Source organism: Monodelphis domestica, chromosome 4, assembly GCF_027887165.1.
Source record: "Monodelphis domestica isolate mMonDom1 chromosome 4, mMonDom1.pri, whole genome shotgun sequence".
NCBI classification, from domain to species: domain Eukaryota; kingdom Metazoa; phylum Chordata; class Mammalia; order Didelphimorphia; family Didelphidae; genus Monodelphis; species Monodelphis domestica.
Genome location: NC_077230.1, coordinates 381,660,087 through 381,677,969, shown reverse-complemented (window position 1 = coordinate 381,677,969; position 17,883 = coordinate 381,660,087). Strand labels below are relative to the sequence as shown.

General features: G+C 44.2%; 2 protein-coding genes across 4 annotated transcripts in view; one reads left to right on the top strand and one right to left on the bottom strand.

The window, feature by feature from the left end:
• The window catches only part of TMEM50A (transmembrane protein 50A), a 31,055-nt gene extending 29,538 nt beyond the window's left edge, over positions 1-1,517 (top strand). For both annotated transcript variants that reach the window (XM_001363014.5, XM_056795526.1), the window contains one exon: positions 993-1,517. In XM_001363014.5, the coding sequence (XP_001363051.1) occupies positions 993-1,038 (46 nt within the window). In that variant the 3' untranslated portion in view covers positions 1,039-1,517. The remainder of the gene's footprint in view (positions 1-992) is intronic.
• Positions 1,518-3,393: 1,876 nt separating this feature from the next.
• LOC100013496 (RH-like protein) overlaps positions 3,394-17,883 on the bottom strand; it is a 39,648-nt gene continuing 25,158 nt past the window's right edge. For both annotated transcript variants that reach the window (XM_016422091.2, XM_016422092.2), the window contains exons 8-10: positions 16,578-16,657; positions 10,593-10,666; positions 3,394-4,876 (exon numbers count right to left, since the gene is read on the bottom strand). In XM_016422091.2, coding sequence (XP_016277577.1) covers positions 4,850-4,876; positions 10,593-10,666; positions 16,578-16,657 — 181 coding nt within the window. In that variant the 3' untranslated portion in view covers positions 3,394-4,849. The remainder of the gene's footprint in view (positions 4,877-10,592; positions 10,667-16,577; positions 16,658-17,883) is intronic.

Here is a 17,883-nt window from a genome sequence, read left to right as displayed (position 1 = left end):
AGATAGCTGCAACTACCCAAGTGACCGGATGACAGTTGGAGTATGAAGGAACCTTCTGGATCACTCTTGAGCCAAAACAACACAAAACAAACAAAAGAAAAGCCAAAAACTAGTGGCCACAGATTAGTTTACTTCCATGTTTTGCTCATAAAAGTATAGAGCATTCTCCACCATGTTACTTTTAGGTTCACTATCAGAATTGGACCTTAGTATTTTCAGGACAGACCTAATAATAATAAGAGCAGAGAACAAGTCTTTTACCTATCAGAGATACCTTCCTCTTTTCACAAGAAGTTCCAAGGGAGTTGGCAAGATCACCCACTCACTGGGAGAAATCTTATCCTAACTTAAAAACTAAGGACCCTCCTTAGAAAGCAAACTTGGTATTTTTCAATCACTGATTATAAGATGGACACATTGATATAGGTCAGTGTACCTATTGTAAACACATGCGCCCTGCTGACTGTGAGCTCCTTGAAGATAAGAACCATATCTTAGATATCTTTGTTTCCCCAGTGCCTAGCATGAGGTTTAGCACATAATAAGCAAAATAATATGTTTGTGGAACTGAAGCTGTCTGAACAGAATAAATAAAATTAGGATCACATTTCAATAATTGAAAGACTTTTCTTTTTTTCCTTTTTATTTAAATCTTTACCTTCTGTCTTAAAATAGATACTAAATATACATTACAAGGTGGAAGAGCAGTAAGGGGTTAAGTGACTTCTCTAAAGTCACATAGCTAAGAAGTGCCTGAAGCCAAATTTGAATCCAGAACTTCCCAGTTTCCAGGCCTGGCTCTTTATCCACTGAGCCATCTAGTTGCCTCTTAACTACCTTTCTTTTAAAGGGACATGCTCTGACCTCCACCAGAAGTGATAACGGTTGCCATTGATGCTTACTTAAGAATTTGGATCACAAGTAGAGAATCTTTCTATCTCCAATACTCTGGCTCTTCTGCGTTCAGTCATGGTTTTTTCTTCTGTTTACAGAGGCCTGGTCTTTAAGTTTGGCCGCACTGAAGACTTATGGCAATGAAGAGGCCTGATTTCCTTCAGAAGCCCTGCTTGGCTCTTGTGTTGTGTTTTGTTTTTATAGCTCACTCCCAGTCTTTTGTAACACCATTTTATAAACTTTGCTGAATATCCTCTGGTGAAAAGTGAAAACTCTTTAAGTTACAAGAAAACTCAGAAAGGTATAGAACACTCTAAAATCATGAACTTATGGGGGGAGGGAGTTATATTATTCTGTCAAGTAAGTACTTGATTCATTTATGAAGTGTTCATGGAAAATATTTCACCAAAGTGACTTTGGTCAAGCTGTCATGATATAAAAGTAAATGAAAGAACAATCTAGGGAAATAATCATGAGTGCATATGTATTTGGCATCATGTCTAAGGTCCAAAATTGCAATTAAAAGTGCTTTAAAAGATTTAATATATTTATTTAAATGTGGTTTCTTCTGTGTCAAATATTAAGCTAAATATATATAAACATTTCCTTGTTTTATAAAACTATCTGGTGGTCAGAACTCTTTCTCAATGTAGTTTGTGTTTGAATTTTTGAAGGTTAGAGCTTAATGTGTAAAAATAATAGAAAGAGAACATGCCCTAGACCTGTGATGGAGAACCTTTTAGAGATGGAATGCCAGGCCCTGCCCCCACCCTACCCCACCCCAGACCATGTGCTATGCCCCTCCACACCCACGGAGTACCAGGTGCACCCCCACACCCACCTTTACCCTACACAAGGGAAGGAGGAAATGCTCCTATTGGGCTGCTGGCCAGAGGGGTGGATGAAGTGAGGAATATCCTCAAGGAGTGTAAAGGGGGAGGGGGGGGGCGCCAAGTACTCCACTCCGCCCTCCAGCTCCGCTGCCTATGAGCCACCCACCTCATCCCCACTGTGTGCTCCCATTGGCTGCTGGGCAGAGGGGCGGGGATGTGAAAAAGTGTCTTCAGATGCCATGGAGAGGGGGAGGGGAGCAACTCTGCCCAAGTTTCTCTGCCTTTCTAGTAACAAACTGGGGAAGTGGGAGGTGGCAGCCTCATGCCCACGGAGAGAGCTCTGCATACCATCTTTGGCACCCATGCCATAAGTTCGCTATCACTGCCCTAAAACCATGATGGCAGAACTATAGCATACATACCAAAGATGGCACACAGAGCCCTCTCTTGTGGACAGGTATGCCAGAGAAGCTGCTCCCTGACCCTGGCCCTCAGGCCATGCCCCTCCCTTTTCTCCCTTCCCTGTCTGGGTCTAGGGGCTGCAGGGGGTCTGGCTCCATCCCCCAAAAACATCCACTTCAGTCACCAGGCTGGGGGGGGGGGTTGACCCTCCCCCACAAAGGCTCACTGTGCTCCCTCTGTCCCCTGCTTCCCATGGGAGTTGGAGCCCAATGGGCAGCCCCACTCCCAGCACCATTGTGACGCAAATATAAGCAACCCAAAAGGCACTGGGGTTGCATCTCTCTGCAGGTCCCTGTGGCTGCAGGAGGTGCCTCTTCCTGCAAGCCAGCTAGGACCCCCACTCTTCCCCCAAACATGAGTGGGGAGCATAGCACAGGGCCCCTAAAAGGTTTGCCATCACTGCCCTAGAATGTAGGCTGCAGGAATGGGAAGGGACCCCTCTCCCCACCCCTCCCCTGCCGTGTTCTAGGATCTTAGATTTAGAACTGGACAAGATCTCAGCATCTGTCTAATCTACCCTCTCCCCCATTTTTAGCTGAGGCTCAGAAGAGTTTAAGTGATTTGCCAGAGAGTAAGAATCAGGTGGGATGTGAATCCAGGCCCTCCAACTATAGTCTCAGGTCTTTGCTCATGCCATGCCACCATCTTCCCTATCCCCCTGTCCCTCACCTTATCTTTCATGAGGGGAAACTGAGGTCAGAAATGTGCTGAAGGTGGCAGGGTTAGTAGCATTCAAGCTGGGACTTGAACCTAAGCCGGGCTTTAGACTCCAAGGGCATCACCTTTTCTGCAATACTACACTGTCTTTCAGACTCTTATTGATCCATTCAAAGGGATTTTGCATGCAAATTTCCACCTTTAGAATTATCAAGACAGGGTGTCTGCATCTCACCCAGGCAGGTCAGCAACAATCCCGAGGCCCATCCCAATAGAACCTGTTCTGTTTTTCGAGCCTGAGAAGATTGGCCCCTCCATGAGCCTCTAGGCAGGCTGCTCACTCACCATATTGGTGCTGCACCTGCAGCTCAGAATTCCCAAACTCACTCCTTCCGCCTACTTCAGCCTCCCAGCAGCAGGGATGACCCATCCCACCTCCCCCTCTTAGCATGGCCAAGGAATGGAAAGGGGAGAGGACTGGCTATAGGCAGCCACCAACGTGACTCTTCACACTCCTACTTTACCACTTACTTCACTTTCGCAGCTATTTCATTTCATTTCATTTATTTTTATCAGTTATATGTAATAACAATTTCCACATAAACTTTCCAAAGTTGTACAATCCAAATTGTCTCCCTTCCTCCCTTCTCTCCCCGCTCCTAGAGCTGGGATATGTACATGTATTATCATGTTGCCGCTGTTTAAAAAGGAAGAACCAACTCATCCATGTGACCAGTAAGTGGTAGAAGTCTGAAGGACTCCAAACGTATCCTAGCAGAAATGGGGGGGAAAATAGATCTTAGAATCCTAATCCAGGCTAAATGGACTCTTGCTTAGCAACAGAATCGGAATCTGTTTCATTTCCTTTTGCTTTGATGAAGACAGAATCACTGAGATGCCAACTATAATTCTAGGTAAGTTTCACAGTCTGATTGTCCTAGGAACTACTCTGTAAAATCTAGAATATTAGAACATAGAACATCCTAGTGGAAGGGACCTTAGAGCACGTCAAAACTGAAAGAGACATTCAAAGATGGAGCTTTAGAACTGGAGGGGACCTCAGAGATCACCTAGTACAATTCCCTCATTTTATAGAAGAGGCAAACCAAAAGACCCAGAGAGAAACAGGAGCTGGTCTATAGTTACACAATAAGGAGACGGCACGATCAGGACTCGATCTCCCAAATATTGCATCCTAGTAGAACGCTTTGTTTCTCAAGGCCATTAAAAAAAGGACCACCTTTTAAAGGCAACTTTTTGTGAGCTATGTACATATTTTTTAATTTCAGTTTTAAATCCTGACCTAATTTATCATCCCACCCATTAATATCCCCAGCCATTCTTCTTTCTCCCTCTCAGTCCTCTTGGCCAGGGTAAAGTCTTAAATATAAATCAATTTTAATAGCCCACATTATACCTAATTAAGTAAAACCACTAGGAACAAAATAATGTATTCAAGAGCTAAATATAAAGGATTTTTGAATTATCCCCTATTTCACCTTGCTGCTCTGATGAAATGGATAATCTAGACTATGGAGTCCTTTTTTGAGCATGTAATGTAAAGGCCCTAAAGCACATCTCACTAGTAAATAATCATATTAATGAAACACTACAAAAAGGTTATAATGTGGCATTTCACATTCCGTGGAAGAATATATTCTATCATCTTGAATAAAGCTAACCAGATTTTTCATAAATTATTATTGGTTCAGCATACTAGAGTTTTTAGTTTTATTAACATCAAAAATGTATCCAACTATGTTTCTTCATGCATTTGTTAGAAAACTACTAGACAAGAAGAGAACAACAGAGGCAAAAAGGACCTCCAGGATCATCTAGTCTAACGTCCCTCATTTTACAGAAAAGGAAATTTGAGAGCTAGAATGACTGGCCTAGAATCACCAAGTAAGATCATGAAAAGGTCTAGATTCCTGGAAGAAAGATGGAATAATGGTGGTTTTCTTTAGCTCCAAACTGTCCATCTATTTCTTGAATTCTTCAACTTAAAATCCAACAGCTAAATGGGGAAACTGTAAAGGAAAGAAAAAAGTTAATGGGTTTTTTTTTCCTTCCTACAGATGTAGGTGTGTGATGCTGGCAGTTAGATCTATCTGGATTTATAGTGCCCTAAATGAAGTGACCTTTTTCTAGCCAAATGCCTGCTGTCTCAGATTGGTATTATTAGATGATGACCAGCTCTCTCCACTGCGCCCCTCAAACTGCCCCAGTCAGCCTCCAACTAGTCTGGAATGAGGGGTGTCAGGCTGAAGAGAGGGATTATCAGGGTACATAGTATCCAGGGCTGACAAATCCCACAGGGTCTTTAGAATGTGATATCAGGCCTGGAAGGGATGTTAGAAGACAGAATTAGAGCTACCTGGAACCTTAGAATATCTCTAACCTAGAGGTTCTTAACCTTTTTTGGGTCCTGGCTCCCATAGGCAGTGTCTGGTAAATTCCATGGACTCCTTTGTCAGCATCATGTTTTAAACAAGTTAAAAAAAATATATATATATATATATACATATACAGAAGATTATAAAGAAAACCAACTATATGAAAATACAGTTATTGAAATTAAAAAATATATATTGTGGGGCAGGGGGTGGGGTGGGGGCAGGGGCAGCTAGGTTGCTCAATGGATAGAGAGCCAGGCCTCGGAGTTAGAAAGATGTGGATTCAAATCTGTCCTCAGACATTTTCTAGCTGTGTGACTGGGCAAATCACTTAACCCCCATTGCTTAGCCCATACAGCTCTTTTATCTTAAAATTGATACTAAGACAGAAGATCAGGATGTTTAAAAAAATCATGAACCTCAGGTTAAGGACCTCTGATCTAGAATGACTGTATTTTCTGTATTTATTTTCACTCTTCATTTTACAGATGAGGAAAGTAAGGCCCACAGGGGAAGTGAGTTGGCCAAAAGTATCTTCGTGGTCGCCAACAAATGTAAGATTTAAATTAATATCCAATAACTCCAAGTATTATATTTTATAAAGTTTATTAATAATCACTTGAAGTAGAAAGAAAATAAACTAAACAAAATAGAAGTTCAAACCTAATTGTCTAACAAAAAGTAAGCCTCTGTGGGTAGATTCTTCTGCCTGGCAAAAAGCCTGCTTTCCCAGCTGTGATTAGGGGAAAAGAGAGTGAGGAGCAGAGCTACACAAAACTTATATCCTCCCTATGTTAGCATGTAATGTGAGAGGGAACATGGGAAGCTGGGATTTAGAGTCTGGGGGAGAAAATCCTAATTAAACAGCCTGTTCATGGGAAAACCTCTCTTGGACACCCCCTCCTTCAAGAACAATGAGCTTTGCCCTGAATCTCCCCACTTCCAACAGAGTGAAAAAACAGTACTGGGAGTCTCAAGGAGGTACCATTTTCCATTTCCTGGATAGTGGCCTTATTTGGTTGTTCTAACATTCAGGTTTTCCATGGAAGCCACATTGTGAGAGCTGGCAGTACATGGAAGAGCAACAAGATCTCAGCCACGTTCTGTTTTCATGCCAGAGTAGGAGCAGTTATTTATATTCCTTAGCATGAACAATGTTTCCAAATAAACTGCACATGCATATTCAGAAGCTGCAGAAGGCTGTGATTCTTCCATAGAATTTTAAGATGTGATATTCTGGACTGGTCCGATCCCATTCTGTCCCACTGAGGAAAGTTGGTGAGGACAACACCACCACCACCATTACCACCCCCGCCCAAACCACGATGGAATGGGAAAAGAACTCTGGAGGCTGGGACCAGGTAGTAAATCCCAGCCATGTAGCATAGCTTTAGGGAGGTAAACCCTCTGGGCCTTCCTTTCCTCATCTATTTAAAAAAAAAAGAGTGTTGGAATAGATTAATTAGAACTGGGGCCCTTCCAGTTCTAACCATCCATCTCTGCCCCCTGCCTCTATCTAGATAAGTCCACATCTATTAAGCACCTACTATGTGCCAGGCACTGAGAAGACAAAGAGATGCCAAAGAGAGTCTCTCCCCTCAAGGAGCTCATGGGGAAGACTTCATGCAAAAACTATTTGGAAGACTCGGGGACCAGGAGAAACGTTGCAGAAGGCAAGATTTCAGCAGAGATGTGAAGGAAGCAAAAAGGTAGAGCTGAGAATAAAGTCCAGACCTGGGGACCATCAGAGATGGAGCGTCTTAAGGATCAGCAAAGGAGGCCAGTGTCACAGGACAGAAGAGGAAAGGAGTGGACAGAGGGGTCAAGTGATAGAAGGATTGGAGAGGCAGGAAGGGCTCTGAATACCAAAGAGAAGATTTGATGGGAGCCACTGAAGTTTATTGACATGCTCTGGTCAGACCTGGGTTTCAGGAACATCACCAATGACTGAGTGAGACTCAGATGGATTAGAGGGGGAAGAGACTGGTGGCCAAGAGGAACCTATTACAAAGGCTATTGAAATAGGAGAAATAGGAGGGAGGGAGGAGAAGGAAATAAATATTAAGTATCTCCTGTGTTCTAGGTGGTGCGATGAGTAGAGCATTAGGCTTAGAATCAGGAAAACTCATCTTCCCGAGTTCAAACCTGGCCTCAGACGCCAGTTGTTAGACTGTAGTCAAGTCATTTAACCATGTTTGCCTCAGTTTCCTCATCTGTCAAATGAACAGGAGAAGGATATGGCAAACCACTCCAGTATATTTGCCAAGAAAACCCCAAAATGGGATCATGAAGAATGGGACACAACTGAAACAACTGAACAATAAAAATGTTCCAGGCACCATGCAAAGTGCTCTACAGAATTGAAATCTGGCCTCATGCACTTAAACAGCTCACAGAACCTCAGTTTCCTCAACTGTCTCAGTTTCCTCAACTGCTGAATAGGAATAATAATAGCTTCCACTTCCTGGGGCTGCTGTAAGGATCAAATGAGGCCATATTTGTAAATAACAATAGCTTACAAAGTGGGGAAGACCTAGGCTCAAATTCAGACATTTACTAGCTATGTGACCCTGGGCAAGTCACTAAAGACTTGTACCTCAGTTTCCACATCAGCAAAATGGGGATAATGATAGCACCCATGGGTTATTGTGAGGATAAAATAGTTGTGAAGTGCTTTGCAAACCTTAAAGTGCTATATAAATGCTAGTTATTATTATTTGTAGAGTGCTTTAAAGTTTATAAAACTTCTCTCACTATAATTTTTTTTAAAACTCTTACTTTCTGTCTTAGTAATAGCTCTAAGACAGAAAGGCAAGAGCTAGGTGATTGGGGTTAAGTGACTTGCCCAGGGTCACAGAGCTAGAAAGTATCTGAGGTCAGATTTGAACCCAAGTCTTCCTGACTCCAGGCCTAACATTCTATCCAATGAGCCCCCTCATCTCAATGCAATTCTAGGGTAGATAGTATGGATATATGGATTTTACAGGTGAGGAAACTGAGAAGGCAGTGAGGGCAGGTAATGGATAGAACACTGGGCCTGGGGTCAGGAAGGTCTGAATTCAAATCCTGCCTCTGCCAATCATGTCGCCTCTACCTGCCTCAGTTTCCCCATCAAATCAGGTAACATTTGAAATTTAATAATAATTTGATAATAATAAATGGCAAATTTGGTAATAATAAATAAGGTAATACTTTGAAATTGAAAGCACATTATAAAGCTAGCTATTGTTATCATTATTTACCCAAAGAAGCAAGATTCAAACCTAGACCTCCTAACTCCAAGGCCATAATTTCCCACAGTGCTCTGCTGCCTCCAATCTCATTCATCTGGCTAAATGAAACCCTCCCTTGGAAGGAGATTAAAAGATTAGAGTTAAAAAAATCATAGGATTTCAAAGTGGAAAGGGCCTTCAAGGTCAGTGCTCGATCCCTTTTTTGCTTGCCCAGAAATCTTGTTGAACACAGTAAAGGCCTCTAATGCCTTTTTTTCACTCAGCATGTTAGTACTCTGGTGTGTGTTTCCTTCTCAGATTTGCAAAATGATTTACATATACTAGCTTATTTGATCCCCACAATAGCCCTGGGAGAATCTATCACAATTCCCATTTTACAGACAAGGAAACTGAGACTCAGGGAAGATCAAGTGACTTGCCCAGGGATACATCGCCAGTAATTATCTGAGGAGGGACTGGAACCTGGGTCTTTGAGACCCCAAGTCCAGCATTCAATACTAATCACCCCTGCATTCCTTAGAATCAACCAAGCAATAAGCATTGATTAAGTGCCTGCTGTGTGCCAGGCACTGTAAGTGCTATGGAAGACAAAAAAGAGGCAAAAGACAATCTCTGTCCTTGAGGAGCTCACCATCTAATGCAGACAAGAAGTGAATAAATGCGAGCAACAAGCAGCTCTATGCAGGATTAAATAGGAAATAATCAGCAGAGGGAAGGCACTAGAATTAAGAGGGGTTGGGGAAAAGCTTGCTGCAGAAAGTGAGATTGTAGCTGGGATTTAAGTCCTCAGAGCAGGGCAGAGGAGGGAGAGTAGTCCAGGCCTGGGGGACAGACAGAGCAGGCCCTGGGGCTACAAGGAGGCCAATGTCCCTGGACCAAGAAGAATGTGGTAGGGCATAAGGTGTAAGAAGACTGAAAGGGTGGGACAGGAAAAGTCAGGATGGGCTTCCAATACCACACAGGAAGTTTCGTATTTAATCCTGGAGGCAATAGGGAGCCACTGGAGTTTACTGAGTGGGAGGGAAGGGGGGGGGGGGCACGTGATCATAGTGAACTTTAGGAAAAATCACTTTAGTGGCTGAATGGAGGATGGATTGTTCATATAGTTTGTAATTATAAAGGGCTATCAAATTGGGAGTTAAAGTTAATGGGGAACCTCAGAACAAAGAATGTTAGAAAGAATTTTAGAACTGGAAAGGACTTGAGAACATAGAATGCACAAAAAAGAAAAAGTGAAGTTTCAAGCTAGAAAATACTTTAGGAGATATAATGTTAGCTTGAAGGGACCTTGGAATATAGAATGTCAAAGCTGAAAGCTTTAGCCCCCCAAAATAGGCCATAGAACGTTGGAACTAGCAGGGCCCTTAGAACCCAGAATGTCAGAACTGAGAGAGACCTTAGAACAGAGAATGTCAGAGCTGGGAGAGACCTTAGAACAGAGAATGTCAGAGCTGGGAGGGATCTTAGAACAGAGAATGTCAGAGCTGGGAGAGACCTTAGAATAGAGAATGTCAGAGCTGGGAGAGACCTTAGAACAGAGAATGTCAGAGCTGGGAGGGATCTTAGAACAGAGAATGTCAGAGCTGGGAGAGACCTTAGAATAGAGAATGTCAGAGCTGGGAGAGATCTTAGAACAGAGAATGTCAGAGCTGGGAGAGACCTTAGAACAGAGAATGTCAGAGCTGGTAGAGAGCTTAGAACAGAGAATGTCAGAGCTGGGAGAGACCTTAGAACACAGAATGTCAGAGCTGGGAGAGAGCTTAGAACACAGAATGTCAGAGCTGGGAGGGAGCTTAGAACAGAGAATGTCAGAGCTGGGAGAGACCTTAGAACACAGAATGTCAGGGCTGGGAGGGAGCTTAGAACAGAGAATGTCAGAGCTGGGAGAGACCTTAGAACACAGAATGTCAGGGCTGTGAGCATCCTTAAAACTTGGAAAGTCAGAGCTGGGAGGGTACTTAGGAAATAAAATTCAAATTTGGATGAGCCCTTAGAACACAGAAGAACAACCCTGAGACTTCACAAATGGCCAGTGAAAGTGACTGGAGTACCCAAAATGGAAAGCACAGGGCCTCCCCTGTTTCCAACTTTTACAGTAGGTTCATTGAAGGCCTTACCTCCCAAAAAGCCTGGTCATCAAAGTATTTTGCTTCATGTGGTGACTTCCATATGTTGAAACTTAAAATTAAACCTGTTAAAAACATGTCATGAAAAATTAAACATTACTTCTACGTGGTTTAATATCCATCCTCTCTAGAGCAATGAAAATATTAAATTCCCCTAGGTGGCATCTTGGTGGGGAGCTCCATCTCTTACAACCAGCTGGTTCAGGGAAAAGCCCTGCTTTTACTTGGTTGAGGTTAATTCTTTCTAAAAGAAACTGGCAAAAGCTGTTGTCTCAAGGGGTTCAAATTACACCCAAAGGGTTTTGGAAATCATGTATCTGACACCCTTCCAAGGACAAGATATAAAAAGTTCTCTTTAGAGGGTGGACCATTTACAAGTTGACCCATTTAAGAGACAAGACAAACTTCAATGAAGCTATTCTCTCCATGGCTGCCTTGCTGAAACCTGGAGCTGATGGGTGTGGAGATCCCCAAACCTTCCCCTCGCCTCTCATCCTGCTCTTGCATACTTGTTATTGGTAAATGCTCTGTAGAGGCCACCCTTCCCTGCCCCTCCAGAGGCTTTTCTATGATCCTCAGGGGCACTGCTGAAGCGCCAGGCCCCTTCCTTGTTGTCTTTCTGATGGGCCACCTCCTTTCCCAGTCATACTCATCTCTAATATCAATTACACCACTTCTCTGATGCAAGGCACCACAGGGAAAATGCCAGATCCTCTGCATCTGCCATCCATCTTTCCATTGATCATCAGGCCATAGGATCCTAGGATTCAGAGCTAGAAGGGTTCCTGGACATGATCCCAAAGCTTAGGCTTTGGACCTTCTCAGCTTTCTAGCTTTCCTTCTAATCTCCCATCTTCTCTAAGATCTCTTCATTCCAGTGCCTACTTTCTGCTGATTATCTCTAACTTGGCATGCCTGATCTCTTGTTTCTACATATTGTTTGCATTAGACTAGAAGCTCCTTGAGAGCAGGGCCTATTTTTTGTCTTTATATATCCCCAATGATTAGTGCAGTACCTGGTACACAATAGGTGCTTAATAAATGTTTAACTTGATCATAGTTCTTGAGCTGAAAGGGACCTTAGAGCCATCTAGTATAGTGGTGCCCATTTAGTGGTTCACAAACCTCCAACAGATTCATGATGATGGTTTAAGGCTACGGTGGCAAACCTATGGCACTCATGCCACAAATGGCATACAGAGCCCTCTCTGTGGGCCCAAGTGCTGTCACCTGCCAGAGTTCATTACTAGCTGCTCCCCTCCCCTTATCCATGTGCCTGAGGACATTTCTCATTTCCCCTGCCTCTCTGCCCAGCAGCCAATGGGAGCACTTTCTCCCTCCCTTTCTAGGGTAAGGCACTTGAGGGAGGGGTACAGCATGGCATGGCATGCAGTCTCTAAAAGATTCACCAGGACTGGTCTAAGGGGTTCACTGTAAAAATTCTTTAACGGAGCAAGGAAACAATCAAACATTTATTATGCACCTACTATATATCAAGCACTTTTATAAATATTTTTTCATTTGATCTTCACAGTGATCCTGCGAGGTCAGTGCTAATATTATCCCTGTTTTACACATGAGGAAACCAAGGTAAATAGGAGTGAAGTGACTTCCTTAGGATCACACAGCTAATAAGTAGCTGAGTATAGTATACTTATAAGTATATATATGTGTGTATAAACATATGTATATATAATACATGTATATAAATATAGATATTTGAGGCCAGATTTGAACTTGGGTCTTCCTGACTCCTGGCTGGCCCTCTCTCCCCTGCACCGCCTAGTTGCCAGACTTTACTGGATCCCATCACCCAATGCAGCCTTTGGCCTACTTGTTTTCAGGAGCCTGAATTACAGAGATTCCATTTAAACCTTATATGAGGAGAGAGAGATTTCTAAAGAACTTGCTTCCTGCCCTGCCCTGCCCTGGCCTCAGGTTGGTTAGTGCTATTTCATTCCACAGGTTTCCAAAACCTGTTGATTTTCTCAGAAACTCAATGACCATTCTCACATGAATTAGTTCCATTGTGCAAATTAATTAGATTCATCATGGCAGGCGTGTCCTTGGCCTACTGGTCTACTCTAGGCCAGGATGAGAGGCATGTTTGTTGTTCAGTCGTTTCCATAGACTCTCAATGACCTCATTTGAAGTGATAGCTTTTATTGGAGTAGTGTGCACAAATGCCAGTTCCTTCTCCAGCTCATTTTACAGAAGAGGAAACTGAGGCCAAAAGTGCAAAGTGATTTTCCCAGGGTGGTACAGCTAGTAAATGTCTGAGGTCAAATTTGAACTCAGGTCTTCCTGACTCCCCACTATACCACCTAGCTACCCATTGAGGGGGCAAATATCTTTGAACACATTAGCAAGGATCCCACAAATGGCATAGCATATCAGAGTTGCTATTCCATCAGAAATGAATTTGGCAGAGGGTAGCTGGGTGGCTCAGTGGATTGAGAGCCAGGCCCAGAGATGGGAGGTCCTGGGTTCAAATCTGACCTCAGACACTTCCCAGCTGTGTGACCCTGGGCAAGTCACTGGACCCCCATTGCCTAGCCCTTACCACTCTTCTGCCTTGGAACCAATACATAGTATTGATTCTAAGACAGAAGGTGAGAGTTAAAAAAAAAAAGAAATAAATTTGGCAAACAGAAACATTAAGCGCCTGCGTCTTACAGGGCATTGTGCCAAGCACTGGGGAAATAAGTCAGACAAGCCACGGTCCCTGTCCTCAGAGGACTCACAATCCAGGTAACCAAAGCTCAGCAGTGCTAACTATCTTCCTTCCTGTCTCCCCTCCCCCCAAAGTAGTCTCAACTATTTAGGGCAGGAAATCTTTCTAAAATGTATGTCTCAAGTACCTGGGCAGATACTGTGCCAGTTTAGTGGATGGAGTGCCCTGCCTGAAGTCAAGAAGACTCATATTCCTGAGCTCCAATCTAATTCCAGGCACTAGCTGTGTGACCCTGGGCAAGTCACTTCACCCTGGCTGCCTCAGTTTCCTCATCTGTCAATGAGCAGGAGAAGGAAATGGCCAACCACTCCAGTATCTTTGCCAGGTGACCCTGAGCAAGTCACTTCACCCTGGCTGCCTCAGTTTCCTCATCTGTCAATGAACAGGAGAAGGAAATGGCCAACCACTCCAGTATCTTTGCCAGGTGACCCTGAGCAAGTGACTTTACCCTGGCTGCCTCAGTTTCCTCATCTGCCAATGAACGGGAGAAGGAAATGGCCAACCGCTCCAGTATCATTGCCAGGTGATCTTGGGCAAGTGACTTCACCCTGGCTGCCTCAGTTTCCTCATCTGTCAATGAGCAGGAGAAGGAAATGGCCAACCACTCCAGTATCTTTGCCAGGTGATCTTGGGCAAGTCACTTCACCCTGGCTGCCTCAGTTTCCTCATCTGTCAAATGAACTGGATAAGGAAATAGCAAATCACCCCAGTGTCTGCTGAGAAAACATCAAATGGGGTCACTCTCTGGACTGAACAACAAGTCAGAGACTATCAAATAGAGTTTTAGCCTTTCCCTGGTGCCTGTGGGACAATGAATATGGATCTTAATGAATATGGAGGAGCCCTGAGTTCTCCATCCCTGCTCTCAGGTTTTCTGCTTTGGTGACCTTGGGCCAGCCGCCAGGTTCTAGGATGGAGATCTGGCAGAGATCTCCTCCTCGCCCGCCTTTTCAGATCCTCCCCAGGCAGGAGTGCTGCTGGCTTTCTTAACATGCCTGCTTGGAATGGAAGCTCCGATCCCAGGTTCCCCCCACCCTGAGCTTCTTCTGTGCCAGCAGATATATATTGGTCTGAGGAACTTCTCTGGACCGGTGGGTACTTACGTATTTGCTGCTGTAATGGACCCCCTGAATCTAACCCCCTCCTGCTAGAGATGGGGAAACTGACACTTCAGTACGTCCAGTGACTGGCCTAAGGTCACCCGGGGCAGTGACTCAAGGCAATAAGGCTTTATGAAGCCTCCACAAAGTGCCAGGTCCTATGTAAGTGCTGGTAGCAAGAACTAAAACTGGAACTCTGGTCCTCTGACTCGAAATCCCATCGCTTAATGCCTAATTGCTGGAGAGAGCCACAGACCTGGAGGGCAGAAGAACTGAATTCAAATCCAGCCTCAGACCCTTACTAGCTATATGACAAACCACCAAATTTTCTTTTGGTTTCCTTAACTATAAAATGGTGATGACGAGTAAGTCGCTGCCTTTCAGGATCATCGTTATAGAGGTCAAAGGTATAAGAGGTGTTTAACCAATTTCTTGTTTCCTTTCTTTTCTGGGTTTAATTTTCCTTCCTTTAAAGTAGGATCATGAGAAATAGGGACCCTATAACTTTGGAGAACCTGTGTGGAAATTTGTTACTAAAATAAAAAATCCTTGGGGGGGGGGGGGAGGTAGCTGGGTAGCTCTATGGATGGAGAGCCAGGACTAGAGACAGGAGGTCCTCGGTTCAAATTTGACCTCAGACACTTCCTGGCTGGGTGACCCTGGGCAAGTCACTTGACCCCCATTGCCTAGCCCTTACCACTCTTCTGCCTTGGAACCAATACACAATATTGATTCTAAGGTGGAAGGTAAGGGTTTAAAAACTTCAAAAAATAAAGTTAGCAAATAAATAATGAATAAATATTAATTTTTAAAAAAATAATTAAAAGATAAAAAATCCAAATAAAGCAGGATAATAGTTGCATTATCAAATAACGGCAATTCGCCCTACTCTGCGGTAGTGGGAATCAGTGTCAGCTGTCGGTATTATTGCCGCTGTTCTTAGTATTATAACTATTATCTCCCCATCAAAATCATATGGTTTTTTTTAAACCATTAACTCCTGTCTTGGTGTAACTTCTAAGATAAAAGAGAGGTAAGGGCTAGGTAATCGGGGTTAAGGGATGTGCCCAAGTCACATAGCTAGGAAGTGTCTGAGGTCACATGGGAACCCAGGACTTCCCATCTCCTGCTGCCCCCCCTGTCTAAGGGGCCCTTCCCGGAAGAGGGCAGCAAAGCTCGGTCTCGTTCCACCTCTCAGAACTCCCATCTTCCTACAGGCTGAGCTGGCAGGATGCACTTAGTAGGTGGTCGCTCTCTCAGTCTGACTAAGCCCACACGTCTGAGCGAAGACAAAGGAGAAGGAAGCGAACGAGCCGTGAAGGCTCTGGGCGGCAGAAGCCTTTCCAACAGGCCCTCTCAGGGGCCAGGATTCCCAGATGGTGGCTCCAAACCTCCCAAAATGACTCTGAGAAAGAGACTCGCCTCACCGTGTTCCAAAGGTCTGGCTTCTGCAGCCTGTGGCAGACAGCTGGGAGCTGCTCCCAGGGTCTAGCAGAGCCTCCTCTGGGAGGAATTGTCCTTCTGGTTCTAGTTCTGGTGGCTAGTGGAGGCTTGGACCACTTCCTTTCTTTGTTCAGTTCTTGCCATGCTACATGGTCCCATTTGGGGATTTTCTTGGCAGAGAGATACTGGAGGGGTTTGCTATTTCCTTCTCCAGCTCATTTTACAAATGAGGAAACTGAGGCAACGGGGTGAAGTGACTGGTCCAGTAAGGGCCAGGCAAGGGGAGGGGTGAAGTGACTTGCCCAGGGTCACATAGCTAGGAAGGGTCTGAGGCCACATCGGGACCCAGGACCTCGCAACTCCAAGCATGGTGCTCTAACTATTGGTCCACCCAGCTACCCCCAAGTTTAGTCATCTGCAATGCTTTAGTGCAGTGGGAAGTGTTCAAGATTGCTAAGCTTACAACTGTACTAAGATTTTTGAGATGCTCTCTCTGTATTTATATAGTTATATATAAAATATAAAATAGAATAACGTATTATCATAGAAGTAATAGAATAACATAGTATCTTCCAAAATAATAACAGTATATTGTGATGATATCGTTCTATAACATAACACACTTTAATCATGAACAAGGCAAAACCAAATGGATCTTTTGGAAAATAGAAGGAAAAAGCCAGTGAGGGTCATACTGACCTGTCAGGACACCCCCTCCCAGCCCCATGGCCATGGGCAGGCCCAGATAGCCGGCTGAAATCAGAATCTTGTTGCCAGTCCTGAAGGGACAAAACAGATGCATTCACACTCGGGTTTCAGGCAGCCTCACGTGTCTTCAGTGACGAGCGAAACCCAGTCTGGGGCATTGCTGCTGGTGATGCATGGAGGACCCAGGAGGATTAGGGGCCAGGTGTGGGCTAAGAAGGGAGCTGGCGGCTGGACATTTGCCATCCCAGAAGCCAAGAGCAACCAGAACTTGGGGAGAGGGGGAGGGAGGGGAGATTCCTATCAGGGCAACTACCAGACAGACTTTCTGTGGGTGTATCTGTGTGCCTGTGTGTCTGTGTGTGTGCATTTGTGTCTGAGTCTGTGTATCTGTGTGTGTCTGTGTGTGACCGTATCTCTGTGTGTCTTTGTGTGCCTGTGGATCTGTGTGTCTATGTCTCTCTGCGTGTGTGCCTGTGTATGTGTGTGTATATGTGTGTCTGGGTGTCTCTGTTTCTTTCTTTCAGTGTGTATCTGTCTATGTGTCTCTGTTTCTCTGTGTTTGTGTGTGTGTGTCTGTGTGAGTAAGTGTGTATATGTGTGTGTTTGTGTGTGTGTGTCTGGGTTTCTCTGTGTTTCTTTCTCTCAGTGTGTATCTATGTCTGTGTGTCTGTTTCTCTGTGTGTGTCTCTGTGTTTGTGTGTGTGTGTCTGTGTGAGTATGTGTGTATATGTGTGTGTGTTTGTGTGTGTCTGGGAGTCTCTGTTTCTTTCTCTCAGTGTGTATCTATGTCTGTGTGTCTATGTTTCTCCGTGTGTGTATGTGTGTGTTTGTGTGTGTGTCTGAGTTTCTCTGTGTTTCTTTCTCTCAGTGTGTATCTATGTCTGTGTGTCTATGTTTCTCTGTGTGTGTCTGTGTGTGTGTGTCTGTGTGAGTAAGTGTGTGTATGTGTGTGTCTGGGAGTCTCTGTGTTTCTTTCTCTCAGTGTGTATCTATGTCTGTGTGTCTGTTTCTCTGTGTGTGTCTCTGTGTTTGTGTGTGTGTGTCTGTGTGAGTATGTGTGTATATGTGTGTGTGTATGTGTGTCTGGGTTTCTCTGTGTTTCTTTCTCTCAGTGTGTATCTATGTCTGGGTGTCTATGTTTCTCTGTGTGTGTTTGTGTGTATGTGTGTCTGTGTGAGTAAGTGTGTATATGTGTGTGTATGTGTGTGTCTGAGAGTCTCTGTGTTTCTTTCTCTCAGTGTGTATCTATGTCTGTGTGTCTATGTTTCTCTGTGTGTGTCTGTGTGTGTGTGTCTGT